Genomic DNA, 26817 nt, shown 5'->3' on the forward strand with positions numbered 1-26817 from the left:
TGAACTGGTCTGCATTGGTGCATCATATCTTTATTCTCTTCCCCCTCCTGCCCCCCCCCCCTCTTTCTTAAATAGATAACTATCATATCTGATATCATATCTCACAGTACAATAATATTGAATGGGTTGCATTGTTGTATTTTGTCATGTTTCTCAGGTCTTTGTCTGAATTTCTACGAACATTATTGCTAAGGATTGTCTTATTGCATTGGAGTCACACTGGGTTAAATATGTACACTTGGGTTTTAAGGGGTATTTATTATTTTCTTCTTTTTTTTTTGGGTTGTATGGAAGCCCCAAACGCAATTTCATTGTTCTTGACAATGACAATAAATAAATAAATACTAAATACTAAATACTAAATACTTTAGCAGCAAAAGGGCATGATGACCAGCATTGATAAAGTGATGGTGTCAGTAAGTGTCAGTAATCCTGGACCACCATTGTTTTGATGACATAGAAACAATACCAACACATGACTGACAATTTTTTGGTGATAGTTTAACTTCCTCTTACTGATATCAATTAAAACTATATAACTACACAGTTGGTGTTCACTTATTTCACTCTCGCTTTTGCACCTCAGCAAAAAATGTGGTTTATCACACAAATACTTTCACAGCACTGCACCTGGAGTGAAATTGGATTTAACAATGGTAAATTCCTCAAAACCCTTTCATGATTTATTTGTATTAATTTATTTGTATTATTATATTTGCTAACTATACTGCCCTTATTTCGAATTTATTAATAATATTATTGTTTACAATTTAGGCATGCTTGCTTGGCTGCCTCAATCTCAGTCTATCCTTTGCATCCTCTACCCGAACTGGCATTCTTGAACCTCAGCGCCACCCGTAGTTTCTAACAACACAATGATGGCTGCTTCCACATGCAGTAAGAAAGGACAGGAACTCTCCAAGGCTGAGTACCTAAAACGTTATTTATCAGCCGACGATGATTCCCTGAAATCTAAAGGAAAGGCAAAAAAGAAGCGGCGCAAGGTTCCCGAGAAGGGGTGAGCCGGTGGCGACGGTTTAGTCGACTTTTGCCGCAGATTTAGCTGTATTTGTTAGCCGTTAAGCTAGTTAACGACTCTGTTGTTGTGCAGCGCTGTTTTCCTCACTGCCTAATGTAATAACTTACTCGTGTTTACTTCTTTGATTCAAGACTTAAAATAGTGGACGATGACATAGATTGGAAACAGATGGTCACACAGCAGACGGAGATTGAGGAAGAGGATGAAGAAGAAGCTCCGGTGGTAAGATGACGTTAGCTAGCTACCTGGCTAACCTGTCCATTCATTCAGTTGAAATGATTACGGAAACATATGCTATATACGCTCCTGTATATGAGGGGTTCTTTTAAACAATAAAAATGCGCCTGATGATTTGGGACACCACTGGTCAGAGGGCCCGGTGGCGCCAGTGTCCGGCAGCCTCGCCTCTGTCAGTGCGCCTCAGGGCGGCTGTGGCTACAATTTAGCTTGTCATCACCAGTGTGTGAATGGGTGGATGACTGAACGTGTAAAGCGCTTTGGGGTCCTTAGGGACTAAGTAAAGCGCTATACAAATACAGGCCGTTTACTTAATGCTGAAATCTAATCTATTGTATTAAATGGGTATGCTTGTAGTTTGGGTAATTTTGTTATGTCAACAAGTTCTGTTTTAAAACTTAATCTTTTGTTAACTGTTCAGATTGCTGAGGTGATTGATGATCGACCTGAGGAAGTGAAACAGATGGAAGTTTTTAGGACCAGCAACAGATGGAAAGTAATTGGAGGTAAATAAGAAGTCACAGAAGTAGGAGGGGATTTGTGCAATATTAAGTTAAGACTGTTGTTTACTATAGTTTTACTTCCTCTCCTAAAAGTGGACCAAAATGATGACACAGAGGAAGGAAATGGAAAAGAACATCAAAGTACAGAGGCTGGCTCATTAAGCAGAGGTCGACATGACTCACCCGAGTTGTCTTCAAAGAGAAGAGGACAGGATTCTCCTGTCAAAAAGACCCGGCATGACTCTCCAGATGTCTCACCTCTGAGGAGACGCCGGCATGACTCTCCAGACATCTCTCCACCAAAGAGAAGTCGGAAGTACTCTCCGGATGTCTCTCCTCACAGGACAAGACATCACGACTCTCCTGATGTCTCTCATCCCAGGAGAAGACATCATGACTCTCCAGATGTCTCTCCTCCCAAGAGAAGACGTCACGACTCTCCAGATGTCTCTCCTCCCAGGAGAAGACGCCATGACTCCCCAGACTTGTCACCACCAAGACAGTGTTCAGGAAAGTCAGAAAAAATGCAAAGTAAAGGTCAGTGATCCATTTAAATTGTAAAGTGGAATCTGGTGTGGCATATGAATAAAAGTAAAAAGCAGAGACCCATTTAACATGAGTTTTGAATTGAAATTTATTTTAAAGACATAGCTTGATCTAATAATAAATCTTTAATTTTTGTTCAAAAGGCATTACAAAATGAAAATTAACAAATTAACTGTGTCTTTGTCAGATTCAGCCTCCAACAAAAGCAAGCTCAGCTCATCCTTGTTAAGTAAAAAACGCTCACCGGATCCTCATCGGTCAGCGGTGGCTAAGAAGGGTCAGAATAGACATGATTCAGACTCGGATCCGTCTCCCCCGAGGAAAAGGCCCCTGAAGGGAAACGCCTCAGACTCCGACCAATCTCCCCCAAGGAGGCCCTCAAAAACTAAACGGGGCTCAGACTCTGACCAGTCTCCACCCAGGGGGCAGCCACCGAGTGGAAGGGACTCGGATGGAGATTTGTCACCACCTCGTAGGCCAGGCCAGTCACAGGTAAGCAGACTGTGTTGGAACAAAGATTAATGTCAAATCTGATTTCACTCAAATGTTATATTTTTCAATTGTCTTTTTTTTTTTTATAACCAGGGCCAAAGGATGCTATCTGGTGGAAAGGCAGGCCTGGTTTCTGTGGACATTCTAAGGAAAGAGCAAGAGGAGAACAGACGCAGAGAAAAACACAATCAGCCACTTGAAGGTTTCATCAACTTTTCTCTCTTAAGATATTTTTACACCCATTGATTGAAGAGCTTCATACAGCTTTGCATCTCATTTCAGCTTATCATCTATATTGTCGTATTTTATTTAGTCCTAAAATTAAATAATGAAGTTTCTACATACTTACCCATTCATCCCCTTTGACCAGATGAATCGCGTAAGGCTCAGACGATTTTCAGAGACAAAAGTGGCAAAAGGAGGGATCTGGATTCAGAGAGAAATGAACAGAAAAAGAAAGCTGGTGAAAAAGCGGCAAGAGACGAGAAATACGCTCAGTGGGGAAAAGGGTAAATGTGCATGATCATTTCAAATATCACAGTTTATGTGATTATATCCACATAAAAAATTATAAAAGTGGTTCAATGGTTTATGTTAAAATGTATGTATAGGTTGGCACAGAGCCAGATGCATCAGCAGAAACTTGAGGACGCGCTGCACGAAGCCCAGAAGCCACTGGCACGTCACCGTGACGATGAGGATCTTGACCGCATGTTGAGAGAACAGGAAAGAGAAGGCGATCCTATGGCTGCAATGCTCAGGCGTAAAAAGGACCGTGGCACAAAAACACAAGGTGTTTAACATTATATATTTTTTATTTTATTTATGACTTTATTTTATTTCACCAGGTCAATCCTTGTAAGAAGCTTTTAAATAGCAGCAGTTTTGTTTTTGCTACTGTTTGTATTTTTATTTATTTGTATGTTTGTTTTGATTTTTTGTAGAGAAACCTCGATATAAAGGCCCTGCTCCACCTCCAAACCGGTTCAATATTCCACCGGGGTACCGCTGGGACGGAGTTGACAGGTAGAGTTTGTGCATCGGTGACAGAGGAAAACTGTTGAGGACAGAACTGTAGTTTAATATTGAATGTTTTTAATACACACATCAGTTTGTCATTTTGCACATTAATGGTAAAGAAATTGTGATCATTTTTTTCCACGTCTATATTAAATTTGCGCCTAATTGAATGGATTGTCTTTGGCCTTTTAGCTTGTCGTATCATAATTAATAGGGTTATTTTATTTGTGTCTTGCAGGTCAAATGGTTTTGAACAGAAACGCTACCAGAGGATGGCAGATAAAAAGGCTGTGCAGGAAGCGGCCTATAAATGGAGTGTGGAGGATATGTAAAGGCTTTCAGAAAATGATGAATCTGGAGCAGAGCTAAAGAGCACACCTTCTCAACCTTTATGTATAATTGTTATGCTGTTAGAACAACAAGACTAGATGCATCTACGCAGCAAAAGTTCTTTTTTAAATAAACTACATAGAAGAATTTGTTTCACCTTTCCAAACCCTTTTGATACTGTACCATGTGTATCAGATGGAACTGTACAGAAAAATGAAGTGAAGCATGTTCACAATTTTTGTAAGAAGTTATTCACCGTGGAGCAGAAGCTGTTGTGGTTTCAGTGTTTTATTAAAGAATGTTTTTGTAATGCATTGTCCCAAGAGTGTTCAGGCACCTGTAACTTGGATAGCATTTGACATTCAGTCTTTTTAGATAATTTTATACACTTACCACCCATTTTATTAGGCAACAGTAACTCAAATAACCGCTTGTTACAACCAACATATTTTGGTCCTGGACATAGAAATAGAGACATGTCCCTCATGACTCCAAAATGAAACGTAGTGCACAGCAACCAAATGCTGAAAGAGAGTGTCCACAGCTGACTGTCGATGGTATGGTATAGCTGTGAGGGTTTTGTGTACAAGATAAATGCACATTTGAGAGTTCTGTGGTGTAGCTAAAAAAGACTGACCTACAGAGATGTGAAAAAAGCGGCATTCAAATAAGCCATTCCTTGCCATATTAATCAGGGAGTACATACACTGACAGGATGCTGTGACTCTCACAGTGAGGGAATCAGGTTGGGCTCTAATATTTTTTCTAGCAATGTCCGATTCAGTCTAACATCTGTAAAAGTTTTAAGGCACTTTCCACCAGCACTGTCAAAAAGAATTATGGAAGAATGATTTGTAGAATCAAGGAATCGGTGTCCTGGTTGCACATGCTAGACCAATGGCTTAATAACACAACAATGCTATTGCCTTTAATCTGTCACTATCTATGCTATTGATTATGGTGTAATTATATAAAAAAAAAATTTTTTTAAAGTGACAGTATTGTGCAATGAATAAAAAGTTTTATTTATAAACTTTTTATTTTTATAAAAAGTATTATTTATTATTAATAATAATTAACCTTACTTCATACTTGCAAATTTGTCGACTGATGCTATAATTAATCTACGTTATCTATTTTTAATTTAAGTTTTAAGTTGGTCTAAGTATCTTAGCACAGCGGAACTCTAGTATCCTTAGTCGGGCGAGTAGGGGGACTTTAAAATGTGACACACTGGACCCCGTTTCATTACGGAATGTTTTTGTTGATGCACTTGGAAGAGTGAATAGATTCAGCGGTACTGGTGTGGTTTAACGCGTAATTGGCGACTAATGCAGAGAAATATTAGCCCTGAAAACTGTTTGTAAAGCCCGCCAGTCTCCTGTGCCATCGTTCTAGTTTAAAATGGCTGACTGGAGTCCGATAGCGAAGGTGTACGACCCGCTGAAAGCTGGTAGCATCGACGGCACAGACGTGGAACCCCATGATCGAGCGGTCTGGAGGGCCATGGGTGCCCGGTACAAGCCCAACAAAGGCGTCGTTGGAGACCCACTGCTCACGCTTTTTGTGTCCCGCTTGAACCCACAGACCACCGAAGATAAACTACACAAAGTGTTCTCTAAGTACGGAGACATCCAGCGGCTCCGGCTGGTCCGGGACATTGTCACGGGTTTCTCCAAAGGATATGCCTTCATTGAGTACAAAGAGGAGCGATCTGTGGTCCGGGCCCGCCGGGACGCCAACAAGCTGGTGGTCGACCAGCATGAAGTGTTCGTGGATTTTGAGCAAGAGAGGACTCTTAAAGGATGGGTGCCGCGGCGGCTCGGCGGCGGGCTTGGAGGGAAAAAGGAATCCGGACAGCTGCGGTTCGGCGGCAGGGACAGGCCTTTCCGTAAACCCATCAATCTCGGGGTAGACCCGGTGCAGGAACGAGGTGGTGGTGGTGGAGGGAGGGAGTGGGACAGACCAAGCGGGAGAGCCAGAGACGATCGGGACCGACACAGAACAGCAGAGTGGGGCAACAGAGGAAGGAGAGATGACCGGGACAGAGGCCGAGAGTGGGATGACCGCAGGCACCGGGACCGGAGATGAAGCATGTGGCTGCACTTCAGCACTTCAGCTTTCAAAGGAGGACAGTGAATGAGTGTGTGACTTGGATAACTGTTTGTGTGAAAGGTTACTTTTTTGTATGCTGATATTCTTCAGATTGTACTGTATGGTAATCAGGACTCTGCCTGTGGCTGTCATATTCAGTTCTTCTCAGGGAAGTCTCAGGAATGACAAAGTAGGGTTGTTGTGTTTTGTTGGGGTTTTTTTTTTTTTACAAGTCTTTATTCTAGCGAAAAAATTACAATACGGGTGGTGTCCAGCCAAATGAGACTTACATCCATCATGTCAAACATGAGCGCCAGCAGCCAGAATCACTGCTTAAGAGTCCAATTGGATTGCTTTGGGAAATCGGAACTGTACTTTTATACAGTTATCATAAATATTATTACCCCACATATACAATTCAAATTTTATTTCTTGCAATTAAAGTCCCAACAGACTTTTTTCCCCATTTACTACAGAATGTTGTTTATCATGTAGATAAACTGAGACAAACAAAACTGCATTTCTTTTTCTGATATTAAGATATTCCAGGGATTAAATGCATAGTTAAACTTCTTTTCACTGACAGAAAGGGAAGTTTCGCTGGTCCGGCCCACTCAAGGTCAAAGGCTATATGTGACTCACAATGTAAAATGAGTTTGCAGTTTTGTTTTGTTTTTAAAAAAGCATAAGTTTAAGAGCACATTGTCAGCCCCATTTCTTTTTAAAAAATGTAAATCAGATTATATCATAAACAATAAAATTCGTCATTGTTTTGAAATCTAAGGTGTTACTGTTTGTCAAAGTGTTGCAACATGTTTAAGATTTCCCAAGTTGGGTTGTTTTCCAGTGTAGCCTCATGTGACCCCTGTTTTCAGAGTTGGTAATGATGTGTTGTGCAAGATTTATACTTGAGGGAAGAAAACTCAGTATTCAAACACATTTACTCCTTTTTCCATATACATGCAACTCAGGAATTTGAATCAAATGCTTACTCAGCTCTTACTCAGCCATCTGATCCTCGGTCCTGCCCAGTGAGGTCAATCAGCTTTCAGTTATGGGTCACTGGGTGGATTCTTAAACTGTGCACAAGTATTTCTGAAGTCATCAATATGAAAGATGACGGGAAATGAATCTCTTATTTCATTAAAAGGTAATTCTCTAATGTACCAGAAAAAAACAAGAGGCAGAACTGACTTTTATTTCCAAGTATGTTCTGAGTAGTAAGCTGTCAATTGTAGTGTTATTTATACGAAGAGACAATGAAGTTAGTGCAAACACATATACGTCAAACACACTGAAAACTGAGGCTTTTTTCCACTGGTTTGTGTTTATTACTGTATGATTATTGGGAATACATGCTGGGACAAGACAAATTTCAAGCATTTGTTAAATATGACTTTGACATTTAATATTAATCATGCATGTATGCAAACATGCAAGATGATTTCCACTGCCACTTAGAAGTCATGCTTAGCTGGTCTTTGCCTTCCACCGTACCCGACATTCACGATGGGCCAGCCTGGGTAAGTCTCTCTTTGGACCGTGCTGAAGTTGATCCTGTGAATCAGAAGAATCAGAGCACGCAGACACAGAGTAGCTGCTCCCTACATGAAGGACACTGTGATGATGATAAACCTGCTCTCACCTGAACGCAGGGTTGATGCCAATGTTGTCAGGCTGCGGGAAAGCAGGTGTCCGCCTCCTGTGGCAGGAGGATGGGGGAGGGAAGTCTTTCTGATACTGAGACTGCATCTGGGCTGTTTCCTGTTCGTTTTTTGCTGCTGCTGACATGTGATCACGGTTGCCTTCTTGCTCATTCCCTCTCACTTCTCTGTCCTCGCGTCTGTTTCCTCTTCCTGTTTATCATGAGGATGCAGGAGGAGAATGGTGAGATTCCTGTTGTGTGTTACAGCCTGCTGAAGGGTAATCAGAACTTTGCTAAAGGCAGAATTTCATCAACAGTAATCACACTTTCCATAAATAAACTTTCTTACTTTCTTGATCATACTACATGTATTACACTATTTGCTTTTTTCATTTTAATCTTGAGAGAATAATACTTTATACATAAATGAGATGAAATGTTCTTATGAATATAAATCATTTGCTTTGGATGTCGCAGAGCTGTGTGAAGGACACGGGAACACATACACAAATAATTACTGCTGAGGGCAATCCAATCCTGTGTCTGTGAGTAAGAGTGGCAGGAATTTCACTGCACAGCAGAGAAAACAATATCACTCCTCCAGATGCTCTGTGTCTATAACAGCATTTTCACATTTAACCTTATATGGTCTTTCTTATGTTCTATTTGAGGTATTAAATACTTTATTACAGTGTTTTTCAGTTTAATGGCAGTGTAGGGTTTTTTTTTAATCTAAGCTTTAATCACAAAATCACCTTTATAATCTCTACCATCTCTGCCTTCTCACTCATAGCACACTGCCCAAACCATTTCCAAGACACACACATGCACTGAACAGAAAGCCACAGCCTTGCGTGCACTGTGCCATCATAAATGAGTCTTATCTTTATACAGACATGATGAGTTTACTCTCTAGGGTGAGCCAAGTCTGTTGACCTTTGCCTGGATCTTGGTCTGGGATAGGCCTGAAGCAGAAAGCCTCACGTGATGTGGTCTCCATCTTAGCAGGTGTGTCCGGGTAGAGGAGGAATCCTAAAAAGGGTGAAACGTAGACTGTTGACTCTTGTTCCCCTTTTTTAACCCACTACTTTGGAGTGATTCCAGTTAAATCAAATCAAATCAAATCACTTTTATTGTCACATCACATGTGCAGGTACATTGGTACAGCACATGTGAGTGAAATTCTTGTGTGCGAGCTTCACAAGCAACAGAGTTGTGCAAAATACAATAATGTAAACAAGCAAAACACAAGAATGGCTACATCTGAAACTAATAAATATATGTACAATATATAATAGTATATGCATTTCTGGATGTGTATACTAAATATTTTCCTACGTGTGTGTGTGTGTGTGTGTGTGTGTGTGTGTGTGTGTACACATATTTTACAAGTTTCACAGTTTCTGAAATCTTTCCAGTTAGGTCTCTTTTTCACAGCTTGTTTACTTTGCATATAAATTCTATAAAATATGCGTAATGGCAGTGACAATTAATCATTCACACAGACCTGATTTTTGTGACAACAAAACAAAGTTTTATTTCTGTCTGTTTATTTAGTGATGTGCACCGAGATTAAAGCGAGATCAGAAATAATGACGGTAATTTTGAATCCTTTTGTTATTTCTTGACTAGGACATTGTTTCTATTTCTGTTTTACTCTTTTCAGTGTTTGAACTTTCTTTCTTTTTTTCCTTTGCCACTGAGCTTTTTTTGCAAACACTAATTTAGATGATTAAAGCTGACAGTGGAGGATTTGAGAGCATAAGTAACTTTATCTGTTGCTGGTATGAAGGAGCAGCAGGACTTTACCTGCCACTGTTGGTGGTTCGCCCCTTTTTATCCTCTGGTAGCGTTTCTGTTCAAAACCATTTGACCTGCAAGACACAAATAAAATAACCCTATTAATTATGATACGACAAGCTAAAAGGCCAAAGACAATCCATTCAATTAGGCGCAAATTTAATATAGACGTGGAAAAAAATGATCACAATTTCTTTACCATTAATGTGCAAAATGACAAACTGATGTGTGTATTAAAAACATTCAATATTAAACTACAGTTCTGTCCTCAACAGTTTTCCTCTGTCACCGATGCACAAACTCTACCTGTCAACTCCCAGCGGTACCCCGGTGGAATATTGAACCGGTTTGGAGGTGGAGCAGGGCCTTTATATCGAGGTTTCTCTACAAAAACTCAAAACAAACATACAAATAAATAAAAATACAAACAGTAGCAAAAACAAAACTGCTGCTATTTAAAAGCTTCTTACAAGGATTGACCTGGTGAAATAAAATAAAGTCATAAATAAAATAAAACATATGTAATGTTAAACATCTTGTGTTTTTGTGCCACGGTCCTTTTTACGCCTGCGCATTGCAGCCATAGGATCGCCTTCTCTTTCCTGTTCTCTCAACATGCGGTCAAGATCCTCAAGTGGCTTAAGGGCTTCGCGCAGCGCTTCCTTAAGTTTCTGGTGATGCATCTGGATCTGTGCCAACCTATACATACATTTTAACATAAACCATTGAACCACTTTTATAATTTTTTATGTGGATATAATCACATAAACTGTGATATTTGAAATGATCATGCACATTTACCCTTTTCCCCACTGAGCGTATTTCTCGTCTCTTGCCGCTTTTTCACCAGCTTTCTTTTTCTGTTCATTTCTCTCTGAATCCAGATCCCTGCTTTTGCCACTTTTGTCTCTGAAAATCGTCTGAGCCTTACGCGATTCATCTGGTCAAAGGGGATGAATGGGTAAGTATGTAGAAACTTCATTATTTAATTTTAGGACTAAATAAAATACGACAATATAGATGATAAGCTGAAATGAGATGCAAAGCTGTATGAAGCTCTTCAATCAATGGGTGTAAAAAAATCTTAAGAGAGAAAAGTTGATGAAACCTTCAAGTGGCTGATTGTGTTTTTCTCTGCGTCTGTTCTCCTTTTGCTCTTTCCTTAGAATGTCCACAGAAACCAGGCCTGCCTTTCCACCAGATAGCATCCTTTGGCCCTGGTTATAAAAAAAAAAAAGACAATTGAAAAATATAACATTTGAGTGAAATCAGATTTGACATTAATCTTTGTTCCAACACAGTCTGCTTACCTGTGACTGGCCTGGCCTACGAGGTGGTGACAAATCTCCATCCGAGTCCCTTCCACTCGGTGGCTGCCCCCTGGGTGGAGACTGGTCAGAGTCTGAGCCCCGTTTAGTTTTTGAGGGCCTCCTTGGGGGAGATTGGTCGGAGTCTGAGGCGTTTCCCTTCAGGGGCCTTTTCCTCGGGGGAGACGGATCCGAGTCTGAATCATGTCTATTCTGACCCTTCTTAGCCACCGCTGACCGATGAGGATCCGGTGAGCGTTTTTTACTTAACAAGGATGAGCTGAGCTTGCTTTTGTTGGAGGCTGAATCTGACAAAGACACAGTTAATTTCTTATTTTCATTTTGTAATGCCTTTTGAACAAAAATTAAAGATTTATTATTAGATCAAGCTATGTCTTTAAAATAAATTTCAATTCAAAACTCATGTTAAATGGGTCTCTGCTTTTTACTTTTATTCATATGCCACACCAGATTCCACTTTACAATTTAAATGGATCACTGACCTTTACTTTGCATTTTTTCTGACTTTCCTGAACACTGTCTTGGTGGTGACAAGTCTGGGGAGTCATGGCGTCTTCTCCTGGGAGGAGAGACATCTGGAGAGTCATGACGTCTTCTCCTGGGAGGAGAGACATCTGGAGAGTCGTGACGTCTTCTCTTGGGAGGAGAGACATCTGGAGAGTCATGACGTCTTCTCCTGGGAGGAGAGACATCAGGAGAGTCGTGACGTCTTCTCCTGGGAGGAGAGACATCAGGAGAGTCGTGACGTCTTCTCTTGGGAGGAGAGACATCTGGAGAGTTGTGATGTCTAGTCCTGGGAGGAGAGACATCTGGAGAGTCATGACGTCTTCTCCTGGGAGGAGAGACATCTGGAGAGTCGTGAGGTCTTCTCCTGGGAGGAGAGACATCTGGAGAGTCGTGAGGTCTAGTCCTGTGAGGAGAGACATCTGGAGAGTCATGACGTCTTCTCTTGGGAGGAGAGACAACAGGAGAGTCGTGACGTCTTCTCTTGGGAGGAGAGACATCTGGAGAGTCATGAGGTCTAGTCCTGGGAGGAGAGACATCTGGAGAGTCATGACGTCTTCTCCTGGGAGGAGAGACATCTGGAGAGTCGTGAGGTCTAGTCCTGGGAGGAGAGACATCTGGAGAGTCATGACGTCTTCTCCTGGGAGGAGAGACATCTGGAGAGTCGTGAGGTCTAGTCCTGGGAGGAGAGACATCAGGAGAGTCATGACGTCTTCTCCTGGGAGGAGAGACATCTGGAGAGTCATGACGTCTTCTCCTGGGAGGAGAGACATCTGGAGAGTCGTGACGTCTTCTCCTGGGAGGAGAGACATCAGGAGAGTCATGACGTCTTCTCCTGGGAGGAGAGACATCTGGAGAGTCGTGACGTCTTCTCCTGGGAGGAGAGACATCTGGAGAGTCATGACGTCTTCTCCTGGGAGGAGAGACATCTGGAGAGTCGTGACGTCTTCTCCTGGGAGGAGAGACATCTGGAGAGTCATGACGTCTTCTCCTGGGAGGAGAGACATCTGGAGAGTCGTGACGTCTTCTCCTGGGAGGAGAGACATCAGGAGAGTCGTGACGTCTTGTCCTGTGAGGAGAGACATCCGGAGAGTACTTCCGACTTCTCTTTGGTGGAGAGATGTCTGGAGAGTCATGCCGGGTCTTTTTGACAGGAGAATCCTGTCCTCTTCTCTTTGAGTTAAATATCTTGTGTTTTTGTGCCACGGTCCTTTTTACGCCTGCGCATTGCAGCCATAGGATCGCCTTCTCTTTCCTGTTCTCTCAACATGCGGTCAAGATCCTCAAGTGGCTTAAGGGCTTCGCGCAGCGCTTCCTTAAGTTTCTGGTGATGCATCTGGATCTGTGCCAACCTATACATACATTTTAACATAAACCATTGAACCACTTTTATAATTTTTTATGTGGATATAATCACATAAACTGTGATATTTGAAATGATCATGCACATTTACCGTTTTCCCCACTGAGCGTATTTCTCGTCTCTTGCCGCTTTTTCACCAGCTTTCTTTTTCTGTTCATTTCTCTCTGAATCCAGATCCCTCCTTTTGCCACTTTTGTCTCTGAAAATCGCCTGAGCGTTACGCGATTCATCTGGTCAAAGGGGATGAATGGGTAAGTATGTAGAAACTTCATTATTTAATTTTAGGACTAAATAAAATACGACAATATAGATGATAAGCTGAAATGAGATGCAAAGCTGTATGAAGCTCTTCAATCAATGGGTGTAAAAAAATCTTAAGAGAGAAAAGTTGATGAAACCTTCAAGTGGCTGATTGTGTTTTTCTCTGCGTCTGTTCTCCTTTTGCTCTTTCCTTAAAATGTCCACAGAAACCAGGCCTGCCTTTCCACCAGATAGCATCCTTTGGCCCTGGTTATAAAAAAAAAAAAGACAATTGAAAAATATAACATTTGAGTGAAATCAGATTTGACATTAATCTTTGTTCCAACACAGTCTGCTTACCTGTGACTGGCCTGGCCTACGAGGTGGTGACAAATCTCCATCCGAGTCCCTTCCACTCGGTGGCTGCCCCCTGGGTGGAGACTGGTCAGAGTCTGAGCCCCGTTTAGTTTTTGAGGGCCTCCTTGGGGGAGATTGGTCGGAGTCTGAGGCGTTTCCCTTCAGGGGCCTTTTCCTCGGGGGAGACGGATCCGAGTCTGAATCATGTCTATTCTGACCCTTCTTAGCCACCGCTGACCGATGAGGATCCGGTGAGCGTTTTTTACTTAACAAGGATGAGCTGAGCTTGCTTTTGTTGGAGGCTGAATCTGACAAAGACACAGTTAATTTGTTAATTTTCATTTTGTAATGCCTTTTGGACAAAAATTAAAGATTTATTATTAGATCAAGCTATGTCTTTAAAATAAATTTCAATTCAAAACTCATGTTAAATGGGTCTCTGCTTTTTACTTTTATTCATATGCCACACCAGATTCCACTTTACAATTTAAATGGATCACTGACCTTTACTTTGCATTTTTTCTGACTTTCCTGAACACTGTCTTGGTGGTGACAAGTCTGGGGAGTCATGGCGTCTTCTCCTGGGAGGAGAGACATCTGGAGAGTCGTGACGTCTTCTCTTGGGAGGAGAGACATCTGGAGAGTCATGACGTCTTCTCCTGGGAGGAGAGACATCAGGAGAGTCGTGACGTCTTCTCTTGGGAGGAGAGACATCTGGAGAGTTGTGATGTCTAGTCCTGGGAGGAGAGACATCTGGAGAGTCATGACGTCTTCTCCTGGGAGGAGAGACATCTGGAGAGTCATGACGTCTTCTCCTGGGAGGAGAGACATCTGGAGAGTCATGACGTCTTCTCCTGGGAGGAGAGACATCAGGAGAGTCGTGACGTCTTCTCTTGGGAGGAGAGACATCTGGAGAGTTGTGATGTCTAGTCCTGGGAGGAGAGACATCTGGAGAGTCATGACGTCTTCTCCTGGGAGGAGAGACATCTGGAGAGTCGTGAGGTCTAGTCCTGTGAGGAGAGACATCAGGAGAGTCGTGACGTCTTCTCCTGGGAGGAGAGACATCTGGAGAGTCGTGAGGTCTAGTCCTGTGAGGAGAGACATCTGGAGAGTCATGACGTCTTCTCTTGGGAGGAGAGACAACAGGAGAGTCGTGACGTCTTCTCTTGGGAGGAGAGACATCTGGAGAGTCATGAGGTCTAGTCCTGGGAGGAGAGACATCTGGAGAGTCATGACGTCTTCTCCTGGGAGGAGAGACATCTGGAGAGTCGTGAGGTCTAGTCCTGGGAGGAGAGACATCTGGAGAGTCATGACGTCTTCTCCTGGGAGGAGAGACATCTGGAGAGTCGTGAGGTCTAGTCCTGGGAGGAGAGACATCAGGAGAGTCATGACGTCTTCTCCTGGGAGGAGAGACATCTGGAGAGTCGTGAGGTCTAGTCCTGGGAGGAGAGACATCTGGAGAGTCATGACGTCTTCTCCTGGGAGGAGAGACATCTGGAGAGTCGTGAGGTCTAGTCCTGGGAGGAGAGACATCAGGAGAGTCGTGACGTCTTGTCCTGTGAGGAGAGACATCCGGAGAGTACTTCCGACTTCTCTTTGGTGGAGAGATGTCTGGAGAGTCATGCCGGGTCTTTTTGACAGGAGAATCCTGTCCTCTTCTCTTTGAGTTAAATATCTTGTGTTTTTGTGCCACGGTCCTTTTTACGCCTGCACATTGCAGCCATAGGATCGCCTTCTCTTTCCTGTTCTCTCAACATGCGGTCAAGATCCTCAAGTGGCTTAAGGGCTTCGCGCAGCGCTTCCTTAAGTTTCTGGTGATGCATCTGGATCTGTGCCAACCTATACATACATTTTAACATAAACCATTGAACCACTTTTATAATTTTTTATGTGGATATAATCACATAAACTGTGATATTTGAAATGATCATGCACATTTACCCTTTTCCCCACTGAGCGTATTTCTCGTCTCTTGCCGCTTTTTCACCAGCTTTCTTTTTCTGTTCATTTCTCTCTGAATCCAGATCCCTCCTTTTGCCACTTTTGTCTCTGAAAATCGTCTGAGCCTTACGCGATTCATCTGGTCAAAGGGGATGAATGGGTAAGTATGTAGAAACTTCATTATTTAATTTTAGGACTAAATAAAATACGACAATATAGATGATAAGCTGAAATGAGATGCAAAGCTGTATGAAGCTCTTCAATCAATGGGTGTAAAAAAATCTTAAGAGAGAAAAGTTGATGAAACCTTCAAGTGGCTGATTGTGTTTTTCTCTGCGTCTGTTCTCCTTTTGCTCTTTCCTTAAAATGTCCACAGAAACCAGGCCTGCCTTTCCACCAGATAGCATCCTTTGGCCCTGGTTATAAAAAAAAAAAAGACAATTGAAAAATATAACATTTGAGTGAAATCAGATTTGACATTAATCTTTGTTCCAACACAGTCTGCTTACCTGTGACTGGCCTGGCCTACGAGGTGGTGACAAATCTCCATCCGAGTCCCTTCCACTCGGTGGCTGCCCCCTGGGTGGAGACTGGTCAGAGTCTGAGCCCCGTTTAGTTTTTGAGGGCCTCCTTGGGGGAGATTGGTCGGAGTCTGAGGCGTTTCCCTTCAGGGGCCTTTTCCTCGGGGGAGACGGATCCGAGTCTGAATCATGTCTATTCTGACCCTTCTTAGCCACCGCTGACCGATGAGGATCCGGTGAGCGTTTTTTACTTAACAAGGATGAGCTGAGCTTGCTTTTGTTGGAGGCTGAATCTGACAAAGACACAGTTAATTTGTTAATTTTCATTTTGTAATGCCTTTTGGACAAAAATTAAAGATTTATTATTAGATCAAGCTATGTCTTTAAAATAAATTTCAATTCAAAACTCATGTTAAATGGGTCTCTGCTTTTTACTTTTATTCATATGCCACACCAGATTCCACTTTACAATTTAAATGGATCACTCACCTTTACTTTGCATTTTTTCTGACTTTCCTGAACACTGTCTTGGTGGTGACAAGTCTGGGGAGTCATGGCGTCTTCTCCTGGGAGGAGAGACATCTGGAGAGTCGTGACGTCTTCTCTTGGGAGGAGAGACATCTGGAGAGTCATGACGTCTTCTCCTGGGAGGAGAGACATCAGGAGAGTCGTGACGTCTTCTCTTGGGAGGAGAGACATCTGGAGAGTCGTGAGGTCTAGTCCTGGGAGGAGAGACATCAGGAGAGTCATGACGTCTTCTCCTGGGAGGAGAGACATCTGGAGAGTCGTGAGGTCTAGTCCTGGGAGGAGAGACATCTGGAGAGTCATGACGTCTTCTCCTGGGAGGAGAGACATCTGGAGAGTCGTGAGGTCTAGTCCTGGGAGGAGAGACATCAGGAGAGTCGTGACGTCTTGTCCTGTGAGGAGAGACATCCGGAGAGTACTTCCGACTTCTCTTTGGTGGAGAGATGTCTGGAGAGTCATGCCGGGTCTTTTTGACAGGAGAATCCTGTCCTCTTCTCTTTGAGTTAAATATCTTGTGTTTTTGTGCCACGGTCCTTTTTACGCCTGCGCATTGCAGCCATAGGATCGCCTTCTCTTTCCTGTTCTCTCAACATGCGGTCAAGATCCTCAAGTGGCTTAAGGGCTTCGCGCAGCGCTTCCTTAAGTTTCTGGTGATGCATCTGGATCTGTGCCAACCTATACATACATTTTAACATAAACCATTGAACCACTTTTATAATTTTTTATGTGGATATAATCACATAAACTGTGATATTTGAAATGATCATGCACATTTACCGTTTTCCCCACTGAGCGTATTTCTCGTCTCTTGCCGCTTTTTCACCAGCTTTCTTTTTCTGTTCATTTCTCTCTGAATCCAGATCCCTCCTTTTGCCACTTTTGTCTCTGAAAATCGTCTGAGCCTTACGCGATTCATCTGGTCAAAGGGGATGAATGGGTAAGTATGTAGAAACTTCATTATTTAATTTTAGGACTAAATAAAATACGACAATATAGATGATAAGCTGAAATGAGATGCAAAGCTGTATGAAGCTCTTCAATCAATGGGTGTAAAAAAATCTTAAGAGAGAAAAGTTGATGAAACCTTCAAGTGGCTGATTGTGTTTTTCTCTGCGTCTGTTCTCCTTTTGCTCTTTCCTTAAAATGTCCACAGAAACCAGGCCTGCCTTTCCACCAGATAGCATCCTTTGGCCCTGGTTATAAAAAAAAAAAAGACAATTGAAAAATATAACATTTGAGTGAAATCGGATTTGACATTAATCTTTGTTCCAACACAGTCTGCTTACCTGTGACTGGCCTGGCCTACGAGGTGGTGACAAATCTCCATCCGAGTCCCTTCCACTCGGTGGCTGCCCCCTGGGTGGAGACTGGTCAGAGTCTGAGCCCCGTTTAGTTTTTGAGGGCCTCCTTGGGGGAGATTGGTCGGAGTCTGAGGCGTTTCCCTTCAGGGGCCTTTTCCTCGGGGGAGACGGATCCGAGTCTGAATCATGTCTATTCTGACCCTTCTTAGCCACCGCTGACCGATGAGGATCCGGTGAGCGTTTTTTACTTAACAAGGATGAGCTGAGCTTGCTTTTGTTGGAGGCTGAATCTGACAAAGACACAGTTAATTTGTTAATTTTCATTTTGTAATGCCTTTTGGACAAAAATTAAAGATTTATTATTAGATCAAGCTATGTCTTTAAAATAAATTTCAATTCAAAACTCATGTTAAATGGGTCTCTGCTTTTTACTTTTATTCATATGCCACACCAGATTCCACTTTACAATTTAAATGGATCACTGACCTTTACTTTGCATTTTTTCTGACTTTCCTGAACACTGTCTTGGTGGTGACAAGTCTGGGGAGTCATGGCGTCTTCTCCTGGGAGGAGAGACATCTGGAGAGTCGTGACGTCTTCTCTTGGGAGGAGAGACATCTGGAGAGTCATGACGTCTTCTCCTGGGAGGAGAGACATCAGGAGAGTCGTGACGTCTTCTCTTGGGAGGAGAGACATCTGGAGAGTTGTGATGTCTAGTCCTGGGAGGAGAGACATCTGGAGAGTCATGACGTCTTCTCCTGGGAGGAGAGACATCTGGAGAGTCGTGAGGTCTAGTCCTGTGAGGAGAGACATCAGGAGAGTCGTGACGTCTTCTCCTGGGAGGAGAGACATCTGGAGAGTCGTGAGGTCTAGTCCTGTGAGGAGAGACATCTGGAGAGTCATGACGTCTTCTCTTGGGAGGAGAGACAACAGGAGAGTCGTGACGTCTTCTCTTGGGAGGAGAGACATCTGGAGAGTCATGAGGTCTAGTCCTGGGAGGAGAGACATCTGGAGAGTCATGACGTCTTCTCCTGGGAGGAGAGACATCTGGAGAGTCGTGAGGTCTAGTCCTGGGAGGAGAGACATCTGGAGAGTCATGACGTCTTCTCCTGGGAGGAGAGACATCTGGAGAGTCGTGAGGTCTAGTCCTGGGAGGAGAGACATCTGGAGAGTCGTGGCGTCTTCTCTTGGGAGGAGAGACATCTGGAGAGTCGTGAGGTCTAGTCCTGGGAGGAGAGACATCTGGAGAGTCATGACGTCTTCTCCTGGGAGGAGAGACATCTGGAGAGTCGTGAGGTCTAGTCCTGGGAGGAGAGACATCAGGAGAGTCGTGACGTCTTGTCCTGTGAGGAGAGACATCCGGAGAGTACTTCCGACTTCTCTTTGGTGGAGAGATGTCTGGAGAGTCATGCCGGGTCTTTTTGACAGGAGAATCCTGTCCTCTTCTCTTTGAAGACAACTCGGGTGAGTCATGTCGACCTCTGCTTAATGAGCCAGCCTCTGTATTTTGATGTTCTTTTCCATTTCCTTCCTCTGTGTCATCATTTTGATCCACTTTTAGGAGAGGAAGTAAAACTATAGTAAACAACAGTCTTAACTTAATATTGCACAAATCCCCTCCTACTTCTGTGACTTCTTATTTACCTCCAATTGCTTTCCATCTGTTGCTGGTCCTAAAAACTTCCATCTGTTTCACTTCCTCAGGTCGATCATCAATCACCTCAGCAATCTGAACAGTTAACAAAAGATTAAGTTTTAAAACAGAACTTGTTGACATAACAAAATTACCCAAACTACAAGCATACCCATTTAATACAATAGATTAGATTTCAGCATTAAGTAAATGGCCTGTATTTGTATAGCGCTTTACTTAGTCCCTAAGGACCCCAAAGCACTTTACACGTTCAGTCATCCACCCATTCACACACACTGGTGATGGCAAGCTAAATTGTAGCCACAGCCGCCCTGAGGCGCACTGACAGAGGCGAGGCTGCCGGTGTTCCAGATCTACTGGCGTTTAGATCAACTGGCGTTAGTCGAACAGATGTGTGGCAGACTTCCGTTTCAGGAGCTGCTACCTACAGACTAGCAAAAAAACGCCAAATGTGTCATCTGTGACACTTGTGAGGTTATCTCAAACACACTCCGTCAGTCTTGATGCTGTTGAACAACAAAATGTTTAAAAATGTGGCGAGTTTACCTAGGGTTATCCTCATGCGCGACGCGATCGCGAAAACAGCAAACAATTAACACCATGCCGATGTTGTTCACAGGACAACAAGAGTAAACGATCGGGAGACTCTTGTTGTCGTTATCGTTCCCCTCACACGGTTTGTTTCTCCGAATTCAGCGTTTTTGCTTCACAACTAAAGCGAGCAGTTTACTTTGTGTGCACTAACATGGACTCGAGTCAACCAGTGCCACCACTGGCCAAGTGCCACAGCCTACAGCCAGATCAACTTGTGACACACATCTGCAGCACGTCTGAATTCGTTTCATGCACAATACATTTGTACCTTTCAATTGTGTCTGTTTGTGCGTCATGCAAATAAACCTTTGAAATGAATGAAATGACACTAATATTTCACTAGTTTTGTAACATCACATGTCGTTACCGTAGTCTGTGTCTTTTCTCTGCGAACAAACATTTTAGAGTTGGTTGTTATATACAGTCTGTATAAGTGTGGTTAATCTAATAAACATTTGTAAGGAGATGGCAGTTACTGTGAATGTACAGCAGTTACACAGTGATTAGTAATAAACAGTCAGACAATGACCCTGACTTTCTCATTCAGTCTTGTAGATTGAATGCACCTTCTGTGGAAAGTGGTACCACACAGTGTGTGTGGACTTCCCCTGTGCAGAAGGCGACTACAAATGTTGTGCATGTTAAATAAACAGAAAAAAGTGATCCCTGTTGTCTTTGCTTACTGATTGTTTTCAGTGTTGACAAGCCACATTGCTGCCATTGCATCTTTCAACATGTTTGTGGGTAGATTTGGATGTACCAGGGGTAAGTGCAGCCACTCAGCCTCTACTCAATGTCATCATAGCAAGTTAATCTAGTAGTGGGCTATGGTATTTGGCCACAGGTGGCAGCAGTGGACTGACCTCCATTTGAAACTGCTCCAGCTGCTGTGTGATAGTGGATCTGCTACAAATTGAAGATCATATGGAAGTTTTGGAAATTAACCCTTGTATTATGTTGAAAAACAAAAAAGTGACATTGATTTTGTTGCGGGTCATTTTGACCCATACTGTGTAAATCCACTCAGAATTGTCAAGAAACTGCAATAAAACAATAGCACCTTTATTTTCCATCAGATAAACATGTAGAACACAGACATACAACAGTGACTTTCCATAACTATTTTAGGAACAATTTGGTTTTTCGTTCTTACAAACACGTATTTTGAACTTGCCCAACGTTCTCAGTTTTTCAATGCTCAACATTTTCGATTTTGTCCACATGATGGACAGAATGTAACTGTGTGCTTTCTGCAGATGTACTTCTTGTATTTCTCACAAAAAGTGCTTGTTTTCAAACAGGAATCTTCCTAACTAAGATTTAAAACAAAAGATTTCTACGTCTCCTCCAGTCTCACAAACAGAACCAATCGACACACCTGAGTCACTGACTTTCTTATATCCACTCACTCTCACTGGCTCTGTTTATTACTAATCACTGTGTAACTGCTGTAAATTCACAGTAACTGCCATCTCCTTACAAATCTTCATTGGATTAACCACACTTATACAGACTGTATATAACTACCAACTCTCCAGCCATGTTGATGGATTGCCTATATTGGCTGGAAATATTAATTTCCAGAGAAAGGACACAGACAGACGATGCTTACAGGATGTGATGTGACAACACTAATGAAATATTGACGTGTCATATTTGTCCAAGGCGTATTTCATTGTTATGGAAAAAGAGAATATTAAAATCATGATGACCAATTGGAGCAGTGATTTCTATGACTTTGTGTATATAATTTGGAATTTTGTACAAATGTAGGCCAATAAGGAATATATGATATCATTTCATTCTTTTCAAACAGACACAATTGAAAGGTACAAATGTATTTTGCATGAAACACTGGGTTTAACAAAAACAACAACATTATCAGTACCCTCAGGTGAGGAAGTACCTTGTTCATGTGTGGTGGCAGCTGGGGACCTATGAAGCCAACACTGTTGTGAGGCATGGTGGCGATGGTGCCTGGGCTCACCACCGGCTGGGGAGATGCCTGACCAGATATGCCAGCGTTATGGTTCAAGTGGCTGTAGTCCCCAGTTTTTCCCACATCTGTGCACCTGATGACATGGAAAAAAGAATATTAACCATGACAAAGCATCAACATTATAACATTAGGTTATAATAATACATTTTCTACAAGAAAAGTGAGAATAAACATGTCTACATTATTAAATAATGATGGGAAAAGTTCTACTGAAGGAATAAGCCTAGAATGTTTAAAAATACCGATGTTTACTCACTTGATGTAGAAGAGGACATAGGCCTGCTGGTTGAGAACAGTGCTAATGTCACTGACTGACACGGACGAGTCATTCATCTGAAACCACTGCTCATTGCTGGCCTGTGAGACAGAATGAGAGAGATGTGACACAGCAGATTCAGTTTCTGAATTGAATTTGAGCTAAAAAGAAGAATCTTATGGTTATATAGGGGTCTTTTTTTTCTTTCTTTCAATGCATACAAAGTAGTTTTCTGCTGAAATGTGTTGTTTATGGTGTTTGTTTGTTTGTACTACGCAACAGCAGCATTCAAACAGATTCGGGCACAGCCAGTACCTTAATATAGCAGAAATAGTGTCCAGTATGACAACTCAATCCAGAGTGAACCAGCACAGCATACAGCCTGTAGAGCTGGGGCTCCCCGTGGGACTGCGACATGAAGGGCCGCAGATCCAGATGCTCCAAATACTTCACATCCTGATGACCACCAAACAAAAAAATTCAAACATTACATGCAAATATCCTGTTTTATAATAAAACAAAGCATCTGTCATGTATCTTTATGACTTAAGCAGACACTATTGGCCATTTGCCTTTGTGATTTTGCCTCCACTGAAGTCTGCAAAGCGTTTGAGTGAGATGGTGAGCACATTGGCGCTGCGATGGATTGTAAATCTTTTTGAGGCCGTTACCATTTTGTTGCACCTGAAGGAAACAAACATTCAGCTTGTTGACAAAAATCACACCTAAACACTAAAACTCATCATGGTTTGGCATCTCTTTGACTTACTTGGTGCATTTATAAGCATTTTCACCACCCAGCTGTTCTGGCTTGACAAACTGCTCCAGAGCTTTGGAGACATTTGGAGCAGTCTATATGAACAGAGAGAGAGAGGAAAAACCTCACACTCCATAATGCAGAGAATACATAGTAGCAACGTCACTTTGAATGTTGTCCAATTACCTTAATTTCCAGAGTGACATCCAGAAAAGGGTCAAATGTATCTGAGACAGCTTTGCAGTTTAAACATTTAACTGAAACAGAAATCAGTGCTATGAGTATCACACAAGCTGTAAGACATAAAAAGACAAATAAAAGAAAAATAAATCAAACCTTAAAAAACAGTGACTTACCTCTGGATCTTAGGTACCCGCCAAACACTTGATGGATGAAAGAGGTTGCCTGCGTTTGCCTGTCCAATCTATAATAAAAAGATAAAGCACAAAAGTTAACTAATAAGGACAGTGCAACAATTAACTGACTGACCATTTATTTTTTAGCATTTTGGAACCAGACAATCACTTTACAGTATTCAAGTAGCAGAAAAGACAATAGGAGGAATTGGAGCACGATTAATTACTTAAGAGGCCATCTGCTGCTACACGGGAAGAATTGATTTGATGAGAATTGACACTTTAGGTTCTTAAAAAAATAAATGAATTAATAAATTATTTTTAGGAGTCTAACAAGAAGCACAACACTCAGCCCAGTGCATCTGTTAAACGTGTAGTTTTGGTTAAATGTGCACATAGACTTCGAAGCTCTATAGTAACACATAGAAAAACCTGGATTTTCTGAATTTTGCTGCTGCAATAATAGCACTAATGCCATTAGGGTGAATAAGAGATGACCTGAGGGGTTGAGTGCTCCTGCTCACACTGCTTACCCTGTTGCCTCAGAAGAAATCTATACTAGACACTAAGTCTGGCAGCTCTCTGCCATAATCCCAGACACCTGTTTTACTACACGTTTAAGCCGCTTCTGATCTTTTCAAGCCCTGTTACCAAAACAAGCTACCACACCCAGTGTAAGAATACTTTCTGTGTTGGAGCAGTCAAGTTCATTAAAAAACTTGATATAATAATGAGGTATTATATCAAGTGGCTTGCCTAGTATGTAAACTGAGGTGTCAGTCAGGCAAGAGACTGAGGAATCTGCATTTCTGAAAAATACTCTCAGCAATTGAAGCATTAATAGTTAAAAGGAACTAGTATAAACTGCACTTCCTGAAAAACAGGATAAAGGATTTATTTCATATTCTCCTACTGTCACGGTGTTACCTCTACGTAGCTAATTATGGATCTTACTACATAATAAAGTGCAAACACTGTCAAGCCCAAGTAAAAATATTTTTGTGTGTTTAACTTGTTTAGAATGCATGCAATGTAAAATGACACTCACTTGGTTCCAGGTAAGCAGGACCTTTGCATAGCATCCACTGTGCACCGCAGGAATTCATGAGCATCTTCCTGGCTTCCATAGCTGAAGTGGTTTGCAATCCCTGTGTGAGGGGAACGAGGAAAAACAGAACCAAAAAACAAAGCAGGAGGTGAATTATTGTAAAGGATACCACAGTTAAATGCAAGTTTACACTTATTTAAAAACAGAATTCAAAATCCCTCCAGATTATTTCCCTCCAAAATTACAAAAGGTAAACAGTCACACAGCGCCTCCTATCATTAAAATATAGGTAAACACTTTGCACAGAGCACAGCAACAACAGTCATCCACTTACACCCAAGCTCATTGAGTACACCAATGGGCTTAATGACATTCCCAGAGTTGGTAAAAACCTGAATGATGTGGTTTTGCATGGTACACATCATACAGAACCCTGGCTCATGACCTGCAGCAGAGACAGAGACAAAATACTGAGTGAGTAAGGAGTGATACAATGTGAGAATCAGCGCAGGACTGCGTAACACCACTGTTGGTGAAATAAACTTACATGTTTTGGAGTGCTCCCGCGTCAGCATGTAGTTTGCTAAAGGAGGGGTGTAGCTGAGACACTGCAGGGCTGAGTTGAGGAAGCAGGTGTTCCCCATGTTCTGGAGGCCTGCACCAATGAGGTGAACCTGGGCCCAATTTAGGCTGAGCCGATCTGGTGAGAACAGCACCTTCTGGGGCAAGTCAATTCCATCGCCACTGCTGATCACTGACACACAGAGCCACAATTATTACTAAAAATCTGTTTCAATACATTTTAAAAAGGAGATAATTTAATGCCACCTTACTTATACAACCACACACTGGCACATGGCAAAGTCATGTCAGGACATCACAGTAATAGCTACAACTATTAACAGTTATATAATGTGATTCTGGCCACTGTGAAAAACTCCTAAACAGCCTCAGGAAGAAAGATAGGACAATTTGCCTTCTCCTTTGTTTCTGCTAAACAAGTTGGGCTGCCGGTCTTTATATAAAAACAGCAATTGCATCACGAGCTGAAGTGACTGATCATGCAAAGCTGGATGCATTACATAACTGGATGAATGAACGGAGAAGGGAAGCAGCAACACAACACCCACAAAAGCAGTTGTCAAACTTGTGTGAAAGCAGAAGCAAAAAGATTAGCTGTACGTTACTAAAACCAATTCTGACAAATATGGGTAAATAATGGCTAAAAAGTGTGGTTCCATATTTGCTAAAACTGGTTGGAAAACTATTCTGTCTGACAATAAAAATCTTCAAACAGCTTAAAAAGACATTTTGAAAAAAAGCCAGGCTTTGCTCTGACCTTGGTCCTTGGGCTGGTCCTCAGAGGAGGGTGTACTCTGAGGACCAGCCCCTTGGTCCTTGGGCTGGTCCTCAGAGGAGGGTGTACTCTGAGGACCAGCCCCTTGGTCCTTGGGCTGGTCCTCAGAGGAGGGTGTACTGTTGTACACAGCAGCTCCAGGTCCGAGTCCGGCTGACTCGTAGTCAGACTTTTCTGAAGATCTGTCAACTATGGTCATTGTTCATAGCTGCATTAGGAACATAGACACATACGTTTATGAACTGAAAACAAAACAAAACAAAAAAAACAACAACAACTCATTGTTATTTTGGAAAAAGGGAAAGGGAAAGAAAACTTAAATACTACATCAATCCTACACTGGTTAGGTAGCAGTACAGTGAGTTTGGGCAACAACAACTAAATACAAAAGCCACATTAACAGATTATACCCAATTTCGCTGTGCAAAAAACTGCACAATGACAATAAAAAGCTCTAAGTCTCTTATAGCTTATAGTTAAATAACGCTATATTAAACACTGCCCTCATACCATCGCCTAAACTTTCAGCAAACAAGTATCAGAAATTGTGTTAGATTGGATGATTTGTTTACATTCAAAAACAGACTAGCATAAGTGAGAGCCAAATATTAGTTTTTGACCGTTTGTTTTTATTTGAATCATCTTGTCAGATTCCTTTTAAATAACAAACACCAGTAGACAAGAGTAACTTTCGACATCTAATTTAACTCTGTCCAACTAACAAACTTAAAATATCGACAAAAATTAGTGTTTAGAAAACTCAAGAGGGGAAATGCCAGATAACCCACTCGACCGAGGAAATTTCCAAGTCGGAAGCACGTTTACAACAGAAGCAGCTGTTCCCTCCCACCTGCTCTTACAGAGTGGCTCACATTGGCTAAATGACGGCTGCTAGGCCTTTAACACGCAGCGTCGCAAAACCTCAAGAAAACACACAAAAAACCCTGATCATATCAGACGGAGAGCAAGTTGAGAGCTTACCAGTCTTGTCAAATTCCGAGATGGACTGA

General features: G+C 42.1%; 6 protein-coding genes across 8 annotated transcripts; 2 read left to right on the forward strand and 4 right to left on the reverse strand.

Annotated features, from left to right (window-relative positions):
• Positions 1–875: 875 nt before the first annotated feature.
• Positions 876–4368, forward strand: bud13 (BUD13 homolog). The gene is made up of 10 exons (XM_085363746.1): positions 876–1018; positions 1171–1261; positions 1698–1782; positions 1873–2316; positions 2513–2817; positions 2911–3019; positions 3188–3326; positions 3429–3610; positions 3762–3843; positions 4076–4368. Exons 1-10 carry the CDS (start codon positions 876–878, stop codon positions 4167–4169), a joined length of 1674 nt encoding a protein of 557 aa, XP_085219872.1. The 3' UTR covers positions 4170–4368.
• A 1068-nt stretch (positions 4369–5436) lies between these two features.
• On the forward strand, positions 5437–6258 carry LOC146624165 (U11/U12 small nuclear ribonucleoprotein 35 kDa protein-like). The gene has a single exon (XM_085363747.1). It carries the CDS (start codon positions 5572–5574, stop codon positions 6256–6258), a length of 687 nt encoding a protein of 228 aa, XP_085219873.1. The 5' UTR covers positions 5437–5571.
• Positions 6259–7718: 1460 nt separating this feature from the next.
• LOC146624166 (uncharacterized) lies at positions 7719–9908 on the reverse strand. The gene is made up of 5 exons (XM_085364881.1): positions 9895–9908; positions 9716–9780; positions 8816–8938; positions 7907–8117; positions 7719–7818 (listed from the first exon to the last, which is right to left on the reverse strand). The coding sequence occupies exons 1-5, from the start codon at positions 9906–9908 to the stop codon at positions 7719–7721; spliced, it is 513 nt and encodes a 170-aa protein (XP_085221007.1).
• Positions 9909–10233: 325 nt separating this feature from the next.
• LOC146624167 (uncharacterized) lies at positions 10234–12717 on the reverse strand (the record flags this gene model as incomplete). The annotated part of the gene is made up of 5 exons (XM_085364882.1): positions 10234–10405; positions 10508–10646; positions 10815–10923; positions 11017–11321; positions 11517–12717. Coding segments are annotated over 5 exons (1926 nt in total), but the record flags the coding sequence as incomplete, so codon positions are not given.
• A 1-nt stretch (position 12718) lies between these two features.
• LOC146624168 (uncharacterized) lies at positions 12719–15121 on the reverse strand. The gene is made up of 6 exons (XM_085364883.1): positions 15030–15121; positions 14003–14859; positions 13502–13731; positions 13300–13408; positions 12993–13131; positions 12719–12890 (listed from the first exon to the last, which is right to left on the reverse strand). Exons 1-6 carry the CDS (start codon positions 15119–15121, stop codon positions 12719–12721), a joined length of 1599 nt encoding a protein of 532 aa, XP_085221009.1.
• A 44-nt stretch (positions 15122–15165) lies between these two features.
• Positions 15166–26006, reverse strand: LOC146624169 (uncharacterized). Of its 3 annotated transcripts, XM_085363748.1 has the most exons (18): positions 25790–26006; positions 24998–25204; positions 24785–24895; positions 24451–24550; positions 23403–23470; positions 23233–23303; positions 23059–23141; positions 22862–22973; positions 22605–22745; positions 22290–22390; positions 21941–22106; positions 19431–19515; positions 18464–19340; positions 16450–16874; positions 15949–16253; positions 15747–15855; positions 15440–15578; positions 15166–15337 (listed from the first exon to the last, which is right to left on the reverse strand). In XM_085363748.1, exons 1-18 carry the CDS (start codon positions 26004–26006, stop codon positions 15166–15168), a joined length of 3489 nt encoding a protein of 1162 aa, XP_085219874.1. The 3 variants fall into 3 exon arrangements, with proteins under 3 accessions (XP_085219874.1, XP_085219875.1, XP_085219876.1); XM_085363749.1 differs by lacking the exons at positions 15166–15337; positions 15440–15578; positions 15747–15855; positions 15949–16253; positions 16450–16874 and adding exons at positions 16989–17160; positions 17263–17401; positions 17570–17678; positions 17772–18076 and having other exon boundaries at positions 18273–19340; XM_085363750.1 differs by lacking the exons at positions 15166–15337; positions 15440–15578; positions 15747–15855; positions 15949–16253; positions 16450–16874 and adding an exon at positions 17742–18076 and having other exon boundaries at positions 18273–18972; positions 19066–19340.
• Positions 26007–26817: the final 811 nt, after the last annotated feature.

This window comes from Diplotaxodon limnothrissa, linkage group LG10, assembly GCF_057381915.1.
Source record: "Diplotaxodon limnothrissa isolate DT_005_m linkage group LG10, D_limnothrissa_male_GT1.1, whole genome shotgun sequence".
Classification (NCBI taxonomy): domain Eukaryota; kingdom Metazoa; phylum Chordata; class Actinopteri; order Cichliformes; family Cichlidae; genus Diplotaxodon; species Diplotaxodon limnothrissa.